The sequence below is a fragment of the Mustela nivalis genome (genome assembly GCF_964662115.1).
Source record: "Mustela nivalis genome assembly, chromosome: 5".
Lineage (NCBI taxonomy): Eukaryota > Metazoa > Chordata > Mammalia > Carnivora > Mustelidae > Mustela > Mustela nivalis.
In genome coordinates, this window is record NC_139024.1 from 88,462,134 (window position 1) to 88,481,621 (window position 19,488).

The 19,488-nt window shown below is 46.0% G+C and overlaps 2 protein-coding genes across 6 annotated transcripts in view; one reads left to right on the top strand and one right to left on the bottom strand.

The window, feature by feature from the left end:
• Positions 1–2,378: 2,378 nt before the first annotated feature.
• TBCC (tubulin folding cofactor C) lies at positions 2,379–5,135 on the bottom strand (the record flags this gene model as incomplete). The annotated part of the gene is made up of 1 exon (XM_082733055.1): positions 2,379–5,135. One exon carries the CDS (start codon positions 5,133–5,135, stop codon positions 4,101–4,103), a length of 1,035 nt encoding a protein of 344 aa, XP_082589181.1. The 3' UTR covers positions 2,379–4,100.
• A 211-nt stretch (positions 5,136–5,346) lies between these two features.
• The window catches only part of BICRAL (BICRA like chromatin remodeling complex associated protein), a 105,962-nt gene continuing 91,820 nt past the window's right edge, over positions 5,347–19,488 (top strand). Inside the window, exons 1-3 of one of the 5 annotated variants that reach the window (XM_082733033.1) lie at positions 5,347–5,421; positions 12,431–12,569; positions 19,252–19,340. The gene's annotated coding sequence lies outside the window, so the exon portion shown is untranslated. Of the gene's footprint in view, positions 5,473–12,430; positions 12,570–15,338; positions 15,374–19,251; positions 19,341–19,488 lie in introns of those variants that run through there. The other 4 variants (XM_082733032.1, XM_082733035.1, XM_082733036.1 and 1 more) reach the window with 4 other exon arrangements.

Sequence of the window (19,488 nt, forward strand, 5' to 3'; positions counted from 1 at the left end):
GTATCTGAAAAACTGGAAGACAGGTCTGTGACTAGTAACTGCATCCTTTTGTGACGGTTGCTGATCCAAGTAGGTAGTGGGCAGAGAGGTCATTCAGAGAATTCAGCCCCTGGATGGGTGTTTGATATAAACGCTTCACTTAATGTCTTTTCTGAACTGGAGAGGCTATAAGGCACTGCTCTTTCAGAGCTTTCAGAATTTCTCTGTCAGGATTGCTCTTTCATTCATCTTCACCTAAACTGTATGCTCCGTAAAGGAAGACCACAGGCTTGTTGGCCATTGCATTCTTAGTGCCCAGCACTGAGCAGGGGCCTAGTAGTTGCTCAAGTATTTGTCCAGTTGAATCAAACGTGGCTTTCTGTGTCATATTGCCCCTGCCCTTCCTGGATAAATAATTGACCCTTCATCTCCCTTTGTCTTGATTGCAATGACCAACTTATCTTCTTCATAAGAGAAGGAAAATAGTCAAGTACTGTGACTAAGTTTCCGAGTTAATGAGACTTTTTATTTTTTATTTTTTAAAAATATTTTATTTATTTATTTGACAGAGAGATCACAAGTAGGCAGAGAGACAGGCAGAAAGCAGGCTCCCCGCAGAGCAGAGAGCCCAATGCGGGGCTCAATCCCAGGACCCTGAGATCATGACCTGAGCTGAAGGCAGAGGCTTTTACCCACTGAGCCACAGTGGGTGAAAGTGCCCCGAGACTTTGGAATTAAGTGCAATTTAGTCATCTAATTTCTGTGATACTAGAGTAATTGCATGATGTTTCTAAAACATTGTATTACCTTGTAACATTACCCATAGAAAGTTGAATCTTTACATCTTGCTGCTTTAGTTCATTTCCTAGTTAATACAATTAAAACTTTTTTTGTCAATAACTCCTGCATTGCAGTCAGAACTTCAGGATTAGAACTTATATATATTGGCCATTTCTCTTATTTTTATGGGGTTGATACTCTGGAGAGATACTTTACAATTATATAATACTGTACTGAATTATGTCTAACATAGCCAATCATAAATGAAGTTTGATAAACTTGACTGCTTGACTAATGTGTAATTTTATTGCTTCCTTAGAGGTTTTTTGTTTTTTTTAACTTTTTAAAAAGATATTATTTTAGAGAGAGCAAAAGGGGGCACAGAGGGAGAATCTCAAGCAGACATATAGTTCTATCCCAAGGCTCTGAGACTATGACCTAAGCTGAAATCAAGAGTCCAAGCTTAACCCACTGAGCCACCCAGGTGCCCCCCCAATGACTTTTTTATGAAAATATATAGTTATCACATTTATTGGTGCAATATGCCCTCACTATAATGACATAGTATATTAAATTTGCTTAATAAAAACATAGTAACTCTAATTAAGCTTTTTTTTTTTCTTTTTAAGTTATCTCTATGCTCAGCATGGGGCTTAAATTCACAGCCTGAGACCAAGAGTCGCATGCTCTACCAGCTGAGCCAGCCAAGCGCCTCCCAATCAATGACTTTGATTTGGGGTTTTTTTTTTTTTTTTTGGTTAAAAAAAAAAACAACCATCACAGTTTAAGTCTAGGGAAAATGTAACAATGTCTAGTTTTCTGAAATGCCAGAAAGACTTGAGAGGATAGGATAAATAGGCAAGATCTGCTGCAGGCCGAACTGACAGGATTTGGAAGTCTGGTATTACAAATCGGCCAGCTCAAGGACCAGATGTGGACCGCAAAAAATGTTTTGCTTGGTTTGTACGTTGTTTTTTAAAAACACTTAAATTTGTCTGCTAAGTGACTTGGTCCCCCACTCCCTAATGACTTTCTCCCAACAACCTGACCTTACCTGCTTGGCTCTCATAAGCATCGAATGCCTGGAGAAGAGCAACATCATAGAAAGAAATACGGAGGGTGCCTGGGTGGCTCAGTGGGTTAAGCCTCTGCCTTCAGCTCAGGTCATGATCTCAGGGTCCTGGGATCGAGTCCCACATTGGGCTCTCTGCTCAGCAGGGAGCCTGCCTCCCCTCTCTGCCTCTCTCTTCCTCCTTGTGATCTCTCTCCCTCTGCCAAATAAATAAATGAAATCTTAAAAAAAAAAAAAAGAAAGAAAGAAAGAAATATGGAACTTGGGAGGGAAAGAAATGAAAATGATTTTAAGAATATATGAATTTGACAGGCAAGTGAGCCCACTGTCAGAACTGCACACAGAGGTTCAACATGCATACAACATGCATACAAAGAAGCTAAAGGTAAACCCTTGGGTAATACTCAAATTCAAGGGCTGCTGGAATCATAATGAAAGGAAAGAACTGTCCTAAGAGACATAGGGTAGAGCAAAGCTATGGAGGTCAGAAAGAGAACTTCAAAAGTTAGAGGAAAGCTCAGCTGAGATTAGCAAGCACCAACTATGGTTCAAACAGCCATGATTTTGTTTTTATTATCTACTACAGACTGCAGGGACTTTTTTTTTGGATGCAACTACTTTTAACTGTCCTGTGGAAGTTCCGTCCGCAAATAGGAATGACAAGCCCATCAGTGCCATAAGCATGTTTTGTTTTTTTTTTCCCTGAAGGGCACTTGGTGTTAAACTGTCTTTAGAAGCATTGCTTTACAATACCAGTCCGAGTTTCTTATGTGAACACATAGTTGAGAATTTCATTACATGTTGTCTCTTTTTATTACCAGAATTCATTCTACGAAGCAACAGATTTTTATTTTTGCCCCTTTCCTTTGTAGATGTTGCACATTGTGACATGATTAGGATTATTTCAAGTCAGCCGATAGTTGAAGGAAAAAAATTCCAGATTCATCTCTAGCTAGAACAGAGCTTGGTAGGCCACAATTTTTACCGGCCTCAGTTATGCCTGGGTGACTCTATCCTTGTTCCTCCTTCTCATTTGTTATCTTGCTACATTTCACATATCCTAAAAGCTACCTTAAGTTCTTTTTTGGAACAAGATAGAACATATAAATACTTAAAGTACTACAAGCATTTTAATGCCTGTGGTCATTATTAAAATCATGTCTGCAGTTATAAGGCCACTAGACCCCAAAAAGCTTTTGAAACTCTTAAATTTCCACTTAGGAATAATGGGTGATAACAGGGCAGAATGCCAAATATGTAATAGTTGAAAATTATAGCAAAGTGAGTGGAAAAAATTAAGACTCAGCTAGTTGGTTTTTCTGTGAGGATATGTAGGATATTTATTCCTGAGCTATCAGGAAAAGCATTTGCCCTCTTTAATGACTTTGGAAGCTCTCTTTCCAACTCAACTAACACTATTCAAAATCACTATGTTGTAGGGGTTGCGAAGGTGGGCTCTGAAGCCACACCACCTGGTTTCAAATTCTAGTCCACGTAAGCTGTGTGACTCAGGCGACTGACCGGCCTCACCTGAAAAATGGTGCTAACAGAACCTCCCTCATAAGATTTTCTGGACTTTGACATGTTTACATGAGTAAGGTGCTTAGAACATTGTCTGTGACCTTTTAAGGGCACAAAAAAACTGGTAGCGATAATTATTATTGCTTTACAGTAGGTTAAGCCTCATGAGCCTCCTGGGGTCAATGCCAACACTCTGGATCAAAACAACTAGATGCTTAGCTGGATTCCAGAAGCCAAAGCGAATGTGCACCTGAACACCGGTCTCAACACCGGTCTACGCACCGCCCTGCCGAGTAATACCTGTGGAAGTCAAACCTTCAATTCAAGAGCTCTCAATTACTAGTGTTTTGCACAGGTTTGATACCATACTTTACATTAACTGGCTCCTAACAGAGCACTATTAAATTCATTTATTAAATATTTACTGAGGGCCTACTTTGTCATTAAGTTTTAAACGCCACAAACCACTAATAACCAACACACACCCACACTCTTCCTCTTGCTGCTTCAAACGATCATGGTCAAATCAAAGCTACTACACATTACTGAAACAGCAAAAATGCTTCAAAGTGTTAGACCTATGGCGAATTTAATGGAAATCACAAGTAGGAGCTTATCACAATCATGCCTTAAAATACTGAAAAAATACAAAGTATGAAAACAATAAGTAAACTCTGAGGTCCCATTAGCAGGAGCTGGTCCCACACGGGAAGTATTTGGTAGGAGTGAAGAACACAGCGACAACTGTTTAGTCCCACTGGATCATTCGCTCTTCTTCAGGGAGAATACTCCAGTTCGGGGAGGCCATATCCCGGGCCAGCCAGTTGAAATCGTCGACGTCGTTCCAGTTATTTCTGCTCCTATCTAAACCAGAGCCCTCGAAGTCCTTGTCGATGCCCGGGTAGCTCCAGGTATAGGGGGCGAACTGAATCCCGCTGCAGTCCTCCACGATTGCCCTGCTGGTCACCTGCAAAAAGATACGGGTGTCTCTCGTAGTGTGTACGCGGAGCTGTTGGCAGGCCACGGCCAGCACGCAATCACTGCAGTCCTCCAGGAACACAGAGGTGGACACCGGGCCGCAGAGCAGTGTGCAACTTCGGGCTTTGGCCAGCCGCAGGGTGTTGGGATTGCCATACAGTTTGATTGTGCATTTGCTCAGATCGGTCAAAAGGACGTCGCGCTGGTGCAGCTCCTCCGCCCGCTTCTCCAAGGCTTGGGACTCCACATTGGAGAAGCCGCAGACAAAGCTGGAGCCGATGCCTCCCTCCTCCTTCAATGGCGGCGGGGAGGTCGGGACGCCTTCCGCGGCCGGGGCGCCAGGACCCGCGTCGACTTTGGTGCCCGAAGCAGCGTCCTTCCTCCGGGTCTTGAAGGCGAAACGCTTTTTGGGTTGCAGCTCCTGGCGCCGCTCGGCCAGGATCGCCTGCAGCCGCGTCAGCGCCTCCTGTGCCTGCCGCAGGTCGTAGGCGGCCAGAAACAAAACCGAGTCGTTGAGAAGTTTCTGCAGGCCCTGGAGCCGAGCAGCCGCCTCCTCCAGCTGCTCCATGGATTCCCCGCTCTTCAGAAGCTCTCCCACCGCCGCTTGCTCCCGAGAGAAGGCGGCGGCGAAAAAGTCGCTCTTCTCCTCCTCCACCTCCTGGTTCTGCCGCTTTTGCTTCCGCCTTTCTACCTCCAGTTGCCGCTCTTGTTCTCGTCTTTGAAGTCGTTCAGGCACCATGCTCCGGTCCCGCGGCGAACCCATGGCCCCGTTTGCCGCGGCAGCGGAGCAACCAGCGCTCTCCATCTTGACATCCAGTTTCCTTTCTCCTACCTTGCTTCCTCAGGGCGCGCCCTCCCTGGGGCCGCCCACCAACGCGTCCTGTGATTGGCCGGACACGCTTACGTCAGCCCCGGCCTTATTTTCTTCGCCCATTGGTCCCTCTGCGTCGAAGGGGGCGGGGATATGAGGCGGGGCCGAGTGACAAGAGGGGTGGGGAGACAAAGGTCCTTGTGGATGGGTGGGGTGGGAGACAGGAGGGGGAAGCTTTTTTTCCTCTTAAAGGGGCAGGACTTATATCCGGGATTGTGGGGTGAGTTGCAGCAGCGGCAGCTGCACATGTGGGTTTGTTTATAAGAACAAGGTTAGAAACTCGCAGGCCTCCCCCTCCCCCCGGCTCCTCCCTACTACCCCCTTACGGGCCGGAGATCCGCTACTGGTGGGGGGAATGTGTGCGTATGGTGGGTGGGGGGACAGGTAGTGGTGAGAAAGATGGAGGGGGGGTATATTGCACCGCCCGGCCCGCGCCGGAGGAAGCGGCAGCTGGAACAGCTGGCTAGGGAGCCGCTTGCATGCCTCTGGTTTTTTCTTTTCCTTTCCACCACTCCCTCCCCCAACCCATTCCTGCCGTCCCCAAACCCTTATTCTACCCGCCTTCCCCTCTCAGCCGCAGCAGTTCGGCGTGGCCTGGGGTCTCCTGGATTCCCGCAGGCACTTACGGGGGCGGGAGTAGGCGAGGGGCACCGGGATGGGAGAGACTGGGTTTCTCATTGCAACCGGGTTCCGGGGGCCCAGGGGTAGTCTAAAAACGGATTACTATTTTTTTGGCCAATTGCTGCGGTCGGAGGGGTGGGGGCGGGGGAGGGTGAGATTCCACACCCCCTTCCTCTTCCTCCCACGTCCCCCTCCCCACTTCGCGGTCACTCCCTCCGCAGCTGAGCGCTGCTGGCGGCGCGGGGGTGACACTCTCAGCCCCCGGCTCTGCAGCTCTCCGTGGGGCCGTCGGTCTTTAGGAAAGCCTTGGGGGAAATGTTACATTATTTCTAGAGGTGGTGGGAGGGATTTGTCACCGGAAGTGAATGAGCCTAGCCCAAAGTCAGGATCAGGCGGAGGTGTTAGTGGGCCGCCAAGCCGGCGTAGTCAGTAGCAAAACGCCGGGCAACCGGCCGGCTCAGAGCCGAGACGCCGCCGGCTGCGGGCCCGCCGCAACCTCGCGAGCTCGGTGCAGCCCGCCGAGCGCGGGGCGCGTCTTTAACCCCGCCCGCCCTGCAAGGCTTTGGTTTCACCCTGCTCTCCGCCGCGTTCCCAGCCACCACCGTTTCTAATTGGGGATATTTGTCCAAGAAACTGTCACTTGAAATTTCACTGATACGTCTGCATTTGGATGCAGAGAAAGATGGGAAGAAACGAGAAAATTAAGACTTATTTCCAGTTTTTCACGCCCCACTGTCCTCCTTCCCTTCCCATTTAAAACAACAAAACACAACACATAAATTCCTGTATTTCTCCACTGCAGGCAAGCACAGATCACAGCGCTCGTCAAATTGCTCGCCAGGGTGAGGGGTGGGGGTGTCCAGTGTGTATGTGTGTGCAGCGGCTGGAAACCAGGAACTGGGGGTAAAATTTTTCTGTGCTTGTACTTGTAGTATCTATTCTTCGTTTTTGTTCGCTTTGTTTTATGTGCAAGCTGGATAAGGCTTTTTGCTTTTTGTGAGGTTTGGTTCTGAGGCTGGTGAATGAGATGTAGCTGGTTATTTTGTCTAAATCGGGGGAATGCAATAGCCGCTTTATTTTGTAAAGAGTTGATTTAAGCAAGGAAAGTTTAAGATTTATTTTGCTAGGGAAACAACAAAAAACAAAAACCGACCGCCTTCCTTAAGTTTTTCAGCAGTTGAACTTGTCGCACTCAAAAAAAAAAAAAAAAAAAGTTTGTAGCGGAACGAGGTTTACTGGAGCTGCAGGTGCATGAGGCAACATTTCTGTGTTAGCCACAGTGAATCTGTTGGTGGTTGGTAGTGTCTGTTTTCATAAGTGGAATTGAACGTCGTGAGACCTTCCCGAGAACTTCATTTCTGCCCCCAAACAGGTTTTGACATAAAGGCCAGTAGACCTTGGAAGTTTCTGAATAGTTCAAACTCTCTCTCTCTCTCTCTTTTTTTTTTTTTAAGATTTATTTATTGGACAGAGAGATCACAAGTAGGGAGAGAAGCAGGCAGAGATGGGGGTGGGGGACAGGGGGAGCAGTCTCCCTGCTGAGCAGGGAGCCCTATGGGAGGAGGCTCCATCTCTGGACCCTGAGATCACAACTAGAGCTGAGGCAGAAGCTTAACCCACTGAGCCACCCAGGTGCCCCAGTTCAAACTCTTATGAGAAAGAATAGCCTCTTCCTTGTCCTTTGATGAAAACATACAGGTCAGCCTATTGGCACCCCCCCACCCCCCGCACTGAAGGCAGTTTCAGAGACTGATGTGGAGCCTGAGTGGGAATGGGCGGGGGTTGGTGATGTGATCCTCATGAAACATTGGCTTGACAGTTCCCTGCAGCCCCCAGCAGAGCTGCAAGCCAAGGTAGGTGGCCAAGATAGGAACATGAAGCTACATTTCTATGTTCAAAAGCAACAGCAGAGCCAGAAAATCTCTAGCAGGTACCAGGCTGTATTGGGGTCTTTCTTCTGACATTTGAGGGCAGTCAGTTCAGTGTGCATCCTTGAAAGGGATCCCAACTCCTGAGAGGGGAGGGCCTGTTCCAATGCCAGGAGACAGGGTGATTCATGACAACAATGTGGCATGTGGCAAAAGGCAAGCAGCACAAGAACTCTGAATCCTACTTTCAAAATTTCAAAGAGCTTGTGAATCAAGGACTGCTTTTCTCTTTGAGACATCTTGAAAGACTCCTAAAGTGTTCCAGACTTCAAAAATTACTTAAAAAACATTTATGGTTTATGATTCTGTTGTGAGATTGATTTTTTAACATCTTCAAAATTTCAAACCTAGTAAGAGGGACAGTGGAGGGGGTGGGTTCTCATCACCCGAGCTTCAAGTTACCAACTGACAGTCTGGTTTCTTCCAAAACTCTGGCCACTTACACACCCCATCCCCCTGATTATTTTACAGCAAATCCTAGACATTGTATGATTTCATCTTTTACAATCTGTGAGTATTTCAGTATGTCTCAAAAGGATGAGGACTGCCTTTTTAAAACATGACCTACATACCATCACCACATTCCCGAAACATAGTGAAGTTTCCTTATTATCAGAGTTCCAGTCTGTATTCATGTTTCCTTGATTATGCTATAATTTCCTCCCTTTTAAGTTACTTATTGACTAAGGATCCCAAAAAGTTCCACACAATGTGTCTAGTTGATCTGTTCCTTCAGTTACTTTAATCACTTCTAAAGCCACCCCCATGCCTGAGCAATTGTTGCGTTGGAAGAGCTTGATCATTTGTTCAGTAGAGTTTCTCCCTGTCTGGATGTTGCCGGTCGCATCTCCATACCGTATTGGATGCTAAGTATTTGTTGTATTCACTTGATCTTTTCATATCATTAGTGAATGTTTATGTATTAGTATGCCAAAGAAAATGAGAACATTTCAGCTCAAGAAGCAGTCTTCAGTTACGGCCAGACAGCCAGGAATAAGGCCTTTTGCTGTTCTGTGGAATTTAGCAGAGACCCGGTGTGGATGGGAGATACCAGGCAAACAAAGAGGTCCAGGCCCTGTTTTCTAGTAGCTGCATTCCAAAAAGGAGGTAACATCTTTCAGCAAAGATTGACTATATAGCAGATATAAAGCATTCATTAAAGAGCTCTACATGCCAAATATTTAACATTAGGCAAATTTCCCAACTTAGTTGCTGACTTTCCTGACCCGGAAAGACGACAGCATGTCCTTGGCATGTGCTGTCCTTGCAAAGGCTCCAGGTTGGTCTGGGAAGCCCGACCGGAGCAGCCCCTTCCTTCCACACCTCTGCCCCTAGCTCTCCTCGCCTTCAACCCCCTTCAGTTTTCTGGAACGCTTTTCATCATTGTACACCCAGGGCCATTTTTGAATCTAGCATCAGTTTATGAAGCACTTGCTGAGCCCCCTGCTGAGCCCACAGACCCCTTCAGGCTGCCAAGGTGAATAAAGACAGAGTCCCTTTCCTCCTTGAGGAGGGCTAACTGGGCCAATAATGGCACAAACATGTAAAAGTGTAACAGTGACATCTGACAACAGTTACAGAAGAAAGAGGAACAGTGAGTGCTGCCAGGGGGAGGTTTGACCTTGTTGGGGAGATCAGTGAAGACTTCTGTGGGGCTTAAGTGAGGCTGGAAGGGTGAGTAAGCGTAAGAAGTGAGTGAGCACTGCAAAGTATCTTCTAGATGTATGGGCTCATGGAGTCACTGCTGACTTTCTGGAGAAAATTCCAGAGGACTGCTGTGGGCAGTAGACTTGGGCGGGGTGGGGGTGATGGTGGTAATGGAGCTAGTGATAAACACAGATAACTCTTTGGAGAAGTTCTCCTGTGAAGGGGAAGGGACAGTAACTGGGGGATAGGAGGAGGCCAGTGAGAGGTTTTTGTTTTTTACAAAGAAACATAAGGTTCATAGTAGAAGGGTCTTGAAAAGGCTAGGTAGGGGGAGTGGGTCCCAAAGCACAGGCACAGGTACAAGGATCCATCCTAAATAGAGCAACATTGCAATGTTGTTGTTTAAACTTTTTATTGTTGCATGTTTTCCAACATACACAAACTATTTGACCTCAGCCCACAGTAACAGATGCATGGTAATCGAAACAGAGGCTGTAAGAAACAGTAAATACGCTTACAATGTACACTAGATACTATTTTCTGTTCTACTTACTGCATTTCAGAAATACTAATCAAGGCCCCCTAAATTAAACTGCATTTTTTTTAAAATGCTGTATCAGCAGGAGAGGGTGCAGCTGTAGGTAAATTTGTATGTTTGGTAATCAGCAGCTGAGTCGGATGGTTTCTGTGTTCTCTATAAAGGAGGCAGTGAGGTCCTCTGCTGGATATGGGAGGGAAGGGTTGGGCTTATCTATAAGTGTGGGTAAGGTTTGAAACCTTTTGGGGGGCGCCTGGGTGGCTCAGTGGGTTAATCCTCTGCCTTCAGCTCGGTCATGATCTCAGGTCATGATCTCAGGTCCTGGGATCGAGCTCTGCATCAGGCTCTCTGCTCAGCAGGGGGCCTAGCCCCCCCCCCCCCCCGCCTCTCTGCCTACTGTGGTCTCTCTTTCTGTGTCTAATAAATAAATAAAATCTTTTTTATAAAAAAGAGAAAGAAAGAAAGCTTTCTGGGAAGAGGATCAGTATGTTGCCCAGAGAAGTGAGGCTGGGTAGTGTAGATTATCAGCATTTGGAGAATGAATGAGGGAATGACTGAGAACCTCCCAGAGACCAACTCAGGGAAGGGACATGGGGTGTGGGGTAGGCCCCAGGAAAGAAGCTGGTGTTGAGAGCCTGACCCTCAGAAGGCAGGGAATCCATGTAAAGCAACTTTTCCAGAAGAGTCTGAGGCTTGTCACCTGCAGTCCCTCATTCATTCCGCATAAGACTCTTCAGGAAGTTCTATCATGGGGTGCCTGGGAAGTTCAGTTAAGTGCCTAACAGGCTCAGGTCATCATGGGGGGTGGCTACCCACATCAGACTCCCTCCTCTCCTTCTGCTCTGCTTCCTCCCCTCTCCCCCACTCCTCCTGTGTGTGCTCTCTCTCTCAAATAAATAAAATCTTAAAAGAAAAAAAAAGAAGAAGAAGAAGAAGAAGGAGGAGGAGGAGGAGGAGGAGGAGGAGGAGAAGAAGAAGAAGAAGAAGAAGAAAAGAAAAAGAAAGTTCTGTCACTTCCCAGGAGCCCCACTGCCTGTCAGCAGATGAGCTTACCTCCTCTTCACAGAGTAAAAAGCTCACCAGTTGGGAACCTGAACTTGCCTCCCATCTCAATTATAGTTTGTCTGTGACGATCCACCTCTTTGTCTTTACCTTCTCAACCAAAGCAAAGCCATCCACCTGAGTTTCCATATCCCTTCCCCTTCATGTTTCTGGGACCTCCAGCCACACTCATCCTCTCTTCCTTCAGGATCTTTCCTCTCTCTTCTTCAGCATCTCCTCCCAGCAAGTAGGTTCCCTCAACTTAAAACAATTTTCTTTTTGTCCCATCATCCACTTAAGTGGATGCTCTTTCTTCCTTCTCTCTCTCTCTTTTTTTTTTAAGATTTTATTTATTTATTTGACAGACAGAGATCACAAGTAGGCAGAGAGGCAGGCAGAGAGAGAGAGAGGTGGAAGCAGGCTCCCTGCTGAGCAGAGAGCTCGATGTGGGGCCGATGCCAGGACCCTGGGATCATGACCTGAGCTGAAGGCAGAGGCTTAACCCGCTGAGCCACCCAGGTGTCCCGGGAGAGAGATAATCTTTTTTTTTTTTTTTTTTAAGATTTTATTTATTTATTTGACAGAGATCACCTCTTTGGCCACCTTAGGACTCCTGTCCACATGCTGACCACCTCTCCATTCCCTGCCTCCTCCACCTCTCTCCTAAGCCTGACCCTGAACTGCCAACACCCTTCTAGCAATTGCCAAGTCACTATTTACTGTCCTCGGAACCATCTTCTATCCAAAATACCTCATCTTAATAAAACAAACAAAAAATACCCCATCTGAAGTAGAGGGCCTAAAATGAAATCCTCCGTGCCCCAGTGATACTCTTTTTCTTCTCTATGTAAGTTTCGAGTCTTTGTTGCTGCATAACCATCCCAAAACTTAATGGCTTAAAATAACAATAATTTATTATTTCTCACAATTCTGTGGGCTCAGCTGGGGCTGGAGTGTTCAAGATAGCCTCCCTCCCACGTCTGGGGCCTTAGTGCTAGCTGTTGCCTGGTGTACCTAGCTTCTCCTGGTGGTCTCTCCCTTATGCTTGGTCTCTTAGCCTGTGGTGGTTGAACTTCAACTTTGCATGGTGCCTGACTTCCAAAGGGGTATAAGCAGAGGCCACTAGGCCCATTTAGGCTTGGACCAAATCGTTACAGTGTCACTTCTAGTGCATTCTTTTGGTCAAAGCAAATCACAAAGCCACCGCAGATTCAAGGGGAGGAGAAACAGACTCCGCCTCCTGGTGGGTGGGGCCGGAGGCCTCTAGAGAGAGATGGAAGGAATGGGCCACCATCTTCGAGGGTAATCTGCCATGCTATATAATAGAAATTGTTCTGCTAACTCTTACATGACATTCACCATGTGCCAGGCAGTGGCTAAACATTTACATGTATTATCTTATTTAGTCTTAACATTCCTGCGAGGTAGGAACTACTGCTGTCTCCATTTAACAGACGAACAACTGAAGAAATGACAGTGATTTCCTCAGGACCAAGACCTAGCAAGTGGCAGAGCTAAGATTTGAACCGAGCCATCCTGGTTCCTGAGTCCAAGCTTTTAACACCACCCGACTGTGCTCCCAGCGCCACATCGGTAGGCTCCCAAGCAGAAGGTGACGGTGCCTCATTCTCCCTCCCAGGGCCTCACAGCTGCAAGTACTGTCCTGTCTCTCTCTCAGTTCTGGGCACCCCCCTCATCTTCTTCTCCCTGGGCTATTGTTCTAGACTCCCAGCTGGTTCCCTACCCAGTGCCACCTGGCGTTCCCCCAGCCCTCCAAGCCTCAGTCAGTGACTGCCCTAAAACTCAACTGTTGAAGTCACTTCACTTCAAACTTCTGCTGCCTCCCTATTGTCCAGTACTGTTTCAATTCCTTAGTGCTGTTACCAGGCCCTTCTCAGCCTGTTCCAAGTGTACCTCCTCAGCCTCCTCTCCCACCAGTGCCACACCACACTCGCCATAACACCAGCACACCATGCTCACCCACTTCTACTTACTCGGCTGCACTTAGTCAGACCCAACCATGTGCTAGGCACTCTGCAAGGTGCTGAACACACAGACAGGGGCCCCCTCTGAGTTTACAGCCTAAGTGAGGGATACAGACAATGTGGTGGGATGATACACCCTCTAATGGGGGGAATCCTGGGTGCTAAGATCACCCACAGTAACCTAATCCAGACCAGAGGAATGGGGTGGGTAAGGGGGTGTCTTTTAGAAAATCTAAGCTGAATCTTGAAAAATGAGTGAGATCTAACTTGGAGAAGTGGGGGAAAGAAATCACTTATCACTCCTTTCTGTGGATATTCCTGGAGCACCAGCTATGATCTGGGTACCGTTCTAGGTGCTGGAAATACAACAGTGAGAAAGACAAGAAGTCCCTAGCCTGATGGCCAGGAAGCTAGGAGAGCTCCAGTGCCTCTAGCAATAGAGACATGGCAGTAAACCCGGACGTGAGAAAAAGATGTGTTCGATGAGAGCAGTGCCCTCTGCCCTGGCTGCACATTGGTAGTCCTGGGAGGAATCCCTGGGAATGGGACTTTGGCACTGGTGTTTTTTTGTTGTTGTTATTTTTTTTACATTATATCTATTTATTTGACAGACAGAGACCACAAGTAGACAGAGAGGCAGAGAGAGAGGGGGAAGCAGGCTCCCTGCTGAGCAGAGAGCCTCATTCGGGGCTTGATCCCAGGACCCTGGGATTGTGGCCTGAGCCAAAGGCAGAGGCTTAACCCACTGAGCCACCCAGGCACCGCGACACTGGTGTTTTATAAAGCTCTCAATGTGGTCCTAGTGGGCAGCCAGGGTTGTAAGCCGTCCTGTTTTAGGACCTGCAGCACATTAAAGCTGTAAGTGATCAGAGTTGAGCTTGCTGTAGTGAGCCGAGGCCAGACCACCAGGGGTCTTGAAGTTTGGGCTTAACATTGAAGTGACTAGGAACTGGGGAAGGATTCTGACAGGATAATGACAGATGCAGATCACTTTTTCCTCCCCACCGTCCCTTAAGAAAGAATCGGGCTGGGGGCGCCTGGGTGGCTCAGTGGGTTGGGCCGCTGCCTTCGGCTCGGGTCATGATCTCGGGGTCCTGGGATCGAGTCCCGCATCGGGCTCTCTGCTCTTCGGGGAGCCTGTTTCCTCCTCTCTCTCTTTCTGCCTGCCTCTCTGCCTACTTGTGATCTCTGTCTGTCAAATAAATCTTTAAAAAAAAAAAAAAGAAAGAAAGAATCGGGCTGGATGCTCTATGTGGAATGGATTCTCTTGGAACAAAAGTAACCTGATAACCAGTTTGGAGGCTGTCTCTGGAGCCAAGGAGAAGCGGAGGTCCCAGGCTATGATGAGGGGTGAAGAGAGAGAAGGAAGGGGGTAACATATGAGAGATTTAGGGGACTACACAGGACTCTGACTCACTGGAGGTGAAGGATAAAGGAGAGCAGAGAGTTGGGGAAGGTTTGGGCTTGAGGAGCTGGGTCCGTGGTGATCCTGGTGCGAGAGATAGTGAACCAGGAAGAGCATGTTTGGAGAGCGAGCGGGTGATTCCATTTGGGACCTGCTTCTTGCTTCCTTGTCCTACTGCCTGTGATTCTCTAATCTCCACGTGGGGGCCTTGCCTCCCACCAGACCCATTTTACACACCTCTTCCTGGAAGCCTTTCCGGATTCTGCCTTCCATTGGCTCTGGGTGAATGCCTATCCATTTGTGAGGTCAGTATCTATTGATAGATACGTATTCTATAGCTTGGGCTTCTCCAAGCATGGATGTGTCCTGTTCTAGCTGTCTGCCTAGCACAGTGCCAGCTACACAGGAAGTGCCTGATAAAAAGATGTTAAATAGATGAGTTAACAGCTGAAGACGGGCCAGAAGCAAGAAGTTGGAAGGGGCTTCTTGTTCTCATTTCTAGGGAAAGGGACAGACAAAGTCCAGGGCCAGAGGAGGGTATTTGCTGAGCTGATCAGGAAAGAGGCTGAGTGAGAGGCTCCGAAGCTGTTGACTCATAGAAGGAGGGACAGATAGTCAGCTACCTAAATTGTCTTTTGAGTATCATTTCAAATTCTTTTTGTGGCAAAGGCATATACATCTCTAAAAAACTTTCCTGTATCTGTCCTTTCTCTTCCTGTCAGTGAAGTAGAGTGTCGGTAATAAGTGGACAGATCTGAGTTTAAATGCTGATTACTAACTCTGTGACACTGAGCATGATGCACAACCTCTCTGAGCTCAGTTTCCTCCAATTGTGAAGTGGAAATAAAGACAAATATATTTCTCCCAGGATTGTTGTAATGTTAAATAATGTGTGGGAAAAGTACCAACTATTGGGCAGACCTGTGGTAGACCGTCAGCTATTGCCAGGTCTCTTTCTGCCTGCCAGTTGCTGGACCTTTGTGCCAGAACATTTCTCAGTCCTCAAGGTGAGTGGTAGAAGCAGAATTTGCTAGGTGCATTATATACTGTCTCATAAAGGGTCCTTTACTGTCCAGGGTTTCTGCAATTCTGGGGATATTTGGGCATATGCTACATGTAAGTAGTCCTGCAAAAGAAAACGAGAGAATCCCAGGAAGAGAGACCTGTGCAAGCTCTGACGAATCCTTTAATATATCAGGATAAAACCTGGCTTATAGTTTAAGGGAAAAATAAGGATATGTGGTGATTCTTTTTTCTTGACAATTAATACAGTTTAAAGAATTATATTAATAGAGCATATCATTTTTCTTTTTTCTTTTTTTTTAAGTATTTTTTTTATGACAGCCTTTCTATCTATGAAATCTTTACCTTGGGGAACCACTGATCTTACCTCACTTTATAAATAAGGGAGTGTCAAACAGTTGTATGTTATGTAATACTAATGGAATGTGTCATATTTTCCCAAACTCTAAACTCTTTGACTGTAGACATCCTAAGGACTGTGGTTGTATCTACTGTTTTTTGGATCCCATAATCCCAGAATATGGCACCATGCCTAGCATGGGAGGCTGACAATAATTATCTGATGGAGGAATAAATGAATTGTTCAGCCCAGGCACTCTAGAATTCTAGGGATTTATTTGTAGTTTTCAAGGTCCAAAAGCCAATTTATTTAGTTTTTTAAGATTATTTATTTATTTGACAGACAGAGATCACAAGTAGGCAGAGAGGCAGGCAGAGACAGAGAGAGTGGGAAGCAGGCTCCCCGCTGAGCAGAGAGCCCAATGTGGGGCTCGATCCCAGGACCTTGGGATCATGACCTGAGCGGAAGGCAGAAGCTTTAACCCACTAAGCCACCCAGGCACCCCGAAAAACCAATTTATTTTTTATCATGTATGTGTATAAAGTTACTATTTAAATTTTAGTTAGTTAGCATACAGTGTAATATTAGTTTCAAGTGTACCATATAGTGGTTCAGCACTTCCATACAACAGCCCACAGCTGGTGCTCATCACAACACAAGCCCTCCTTAATCCTTCCACCCAGCTGCCCTCTGGTAGCCATCAGTGTGTTCTCTAAGGTTAAGAGTCTATTTCTTGGGGCGCCTGGGTGGCTCAGTGGGTTAAAGCCTCTGCCTTCGGCTCAGGTCATGATCCCAGGGTCCTGGGATCAAGCCCCGCATCGGGCTCTCTGCTCCGTGGAGAGCCTGCTTCCTCCTGTCTCTCTGCCTACTTGTCATCTCTGTCTATCAAATAAATAAAACCTTTAAAAAAAAAAAAAAGAGTCTATTTCTTGGATTGCCTCTCTCTCTCTTTCTGTCCCTTTGCTCATTCATATGTGAGTAAAATCATATGGTATTTTCCTTTCTCTGACTGACTTATTTCACTTAGCATTGTACTCACTAGTGATAATTCACCCCAAATGGCAAGTTTACTTTTTTTTTTTTTTTTGGCTGAGTAATATCCCATTGTATATATACCACATCTTCATTCTTTCATCAGTTGATGAACACTTGGGCTATTTCCACAGTTTGGCTGTTGTAAATAATGCTGCTGCAAATGTCAGGGTGCATATATCCCTTTGAATTAGTATTTTTTTATTCTCTGAATAAAAATACCTAGTAGTGCAATTGCTGGATCATAGGGTAGTTCTGGTTTAACTTAAAAAAAAAAAAAAAAAAAGATATGGGATGCCTGGGTGGTTCAGTTGGTTAAGCGGCTGCCTTCAGCTCAGGTCGTAATCCCAGTGTCCTGGGATCAAGTCCTACATCGGGCTCCTTGCTCGGCGGGGAGCCTGCTTCTCCCTCTGCCTCTGCCTGTCACTCTGCCTGTACTCGCTTGCTCTCTCTCTCTCTCTCTCTGACAAATAAATAAATCTTTAAAAATTAATTAATTAATTACTTTTAAAAAATTTTAAGAAAGATTTATTTGTTTATTGTAGAGAGAGAGAGAGAGAGAGAGTGCACATGAGAGGGAGGGTCAGAAAGAGAGGGAGAGGGGCCCCTGGGTGGCTCACAGTCGGTTCAGCATCTGCCTTCGACCCAGGTCATGATCCCAGGGTCCTGGGATCAAGCCCTGCATCGGGCTCCCTGCTCAGTGGGGAGTCTACTTCTCCTTCTCCCTTTGCCATCCCCCATGCTTGTGCTCTCTCCCTGACAAATAAATAAATCTTAAAAAAAAAAAAAAAAAGAAGGAGAGGAAGAGAGAATCTCAAGTAGACTGCCCACTGAGCATGGAACCCAACTCAGAGCTCTATCCCATGACCCTGAGATCATGACCTAAGCCAAAATCAAGACTCAGAAGCTTAACAGACTGGGCCACCCAGGCTTGCCTCTATTCTTAACTTTTTGAGAAACCTCCATCGTGTTTTCCAGAGTGGCTGCAGTAGTTTGCATAGAATCCGAGTTGCTAATGGTATTTGTTTTTATTCATGGAGCCAGTACACTCTGTGAGAGACCCTGTTCTCTATTGCCCAGCAGGGCAGGTGCTCAGCGAGTGATTGAGCCTCTGGCCATGTAGAGATCAGACATAGCCAAGAAAAGATAACCTGAGAACCTGAATGGTAGCAGGAGCCACCATGTACTTCCCTTATATTATCTCCCTTAATCTCCGTGGTAACCTTGCCAGGACCTGTTTGTGCTGTATGTCATAATTTGAAGCAACAATTTTAAGATTGTTTAAAAGATATTGCTGAATTGTAATCCTTGAACAGATATGTTTTAAATACAGACTGTGAGGGGGGCGGTGAGAGGTGGAGGTAACTTTTCTGCTTCAGTTTCTTTCTTTCTTCAGTGTAAAGAGAATAGTGCGACCCACAAGGTTTTGAGATTGTTTAAAAGTTTTTGTTGAAGTGTTCATTTACTAAGATCAAATACTTGTAAAGTGTCCTGGAAGTTGAAAGTTAAATAAGAAGCAAAAAGTTTACTCTTTGTCAACTCTTCTGCCTGGAATTTTTAAGGCCCCCTTCTTTAGTGGGATTTCATTATTTGCCATAAAATGATACTTTTCTGTGAAATACTATAAACTACTGTTTCCATGTCTTATGTTCCAATGCAGTAAGATCATGAAATCCATTTAGTGGATGGTGGTCTTTTAAAAATGACAAAAGAGGGGCATACGGCTGGCTCAGTTGGTAGACCTTGTGACTAAGTTCGAGCCCCATGTTGGGTGTAGAGATTACTTAAAAATAAAATCTTTTTTAAAAAAAATGTTGGGTGGGGTGCCTGGGTGGCTCAGTGGGTTGGTCTTCTGCCTTCGGTTCAGGTCATGATCCCAGAGTCCTGGGATCAAGCCCCACATCGGGCTCTCTGCTCCGCGGGGAGCCTGCTTCCCTTTCTCATTCTCTGCCTGCCTCTCTGACTATCAAATAAATAAATAAAATCTTTTAAAAAAAATGTTGGGGGGCACCTGGGTGGCTCAGTGGGTTAAGCCGCTGCCTTCGGCTCAGGTCATGATCTCAGGGTCCTACGGTCGAGTACCGCATCGGGCTCTCTGCTCGGCAGGGAGCCTGCTTCCCTCTCTCTCTCTCTCTCTGACTGCCTCTCCGTCTACTTGTGATTTCTCTCTGTCAAATTAATAAATAAAATCTTTAAAAAAAAAAAAATGTTGGGTGCTCGGGTGGCTTAGTTGGCTAAGCGTCTGCCTTTGGTTCAGGTCGTGATCTGAGGGTCCTGGGATCAGGTCCCATGTCAGGCTCCCTGCTCAGCTCTACCCCTTCCCCCAACCCCGCTCATGGGCTCTCAAATAAATAAATAAATAAATAATCTTTTTAAAAATGTCAAAAAGATGTCAGTGCATTGTGTTGCATAAATGAGTTTATATTACATGTGTATGTTTTTATGGATATATAACATGACTTGCAAGATAAAATGTATTTCTTTTTATAGGTTACAGTCAAAAAAGTTTGAGAAGATGGTTTTGTTGGGGCGCCTGGCCAGCTCAGTCGGTAGACCTTGTGACTCTTGATCTTGCAGTGGTGAGTCCAAGCCCCACATTGTGTGGAGCCTTAAAAAAAAAAAAAATATATATATATATATATATACATATATTTATTTATTTAAAAGAAAAGATAAAATGGTTTAGTGAATGATGCCTTGACATTATGGTGTTCAAAAGTATACTTT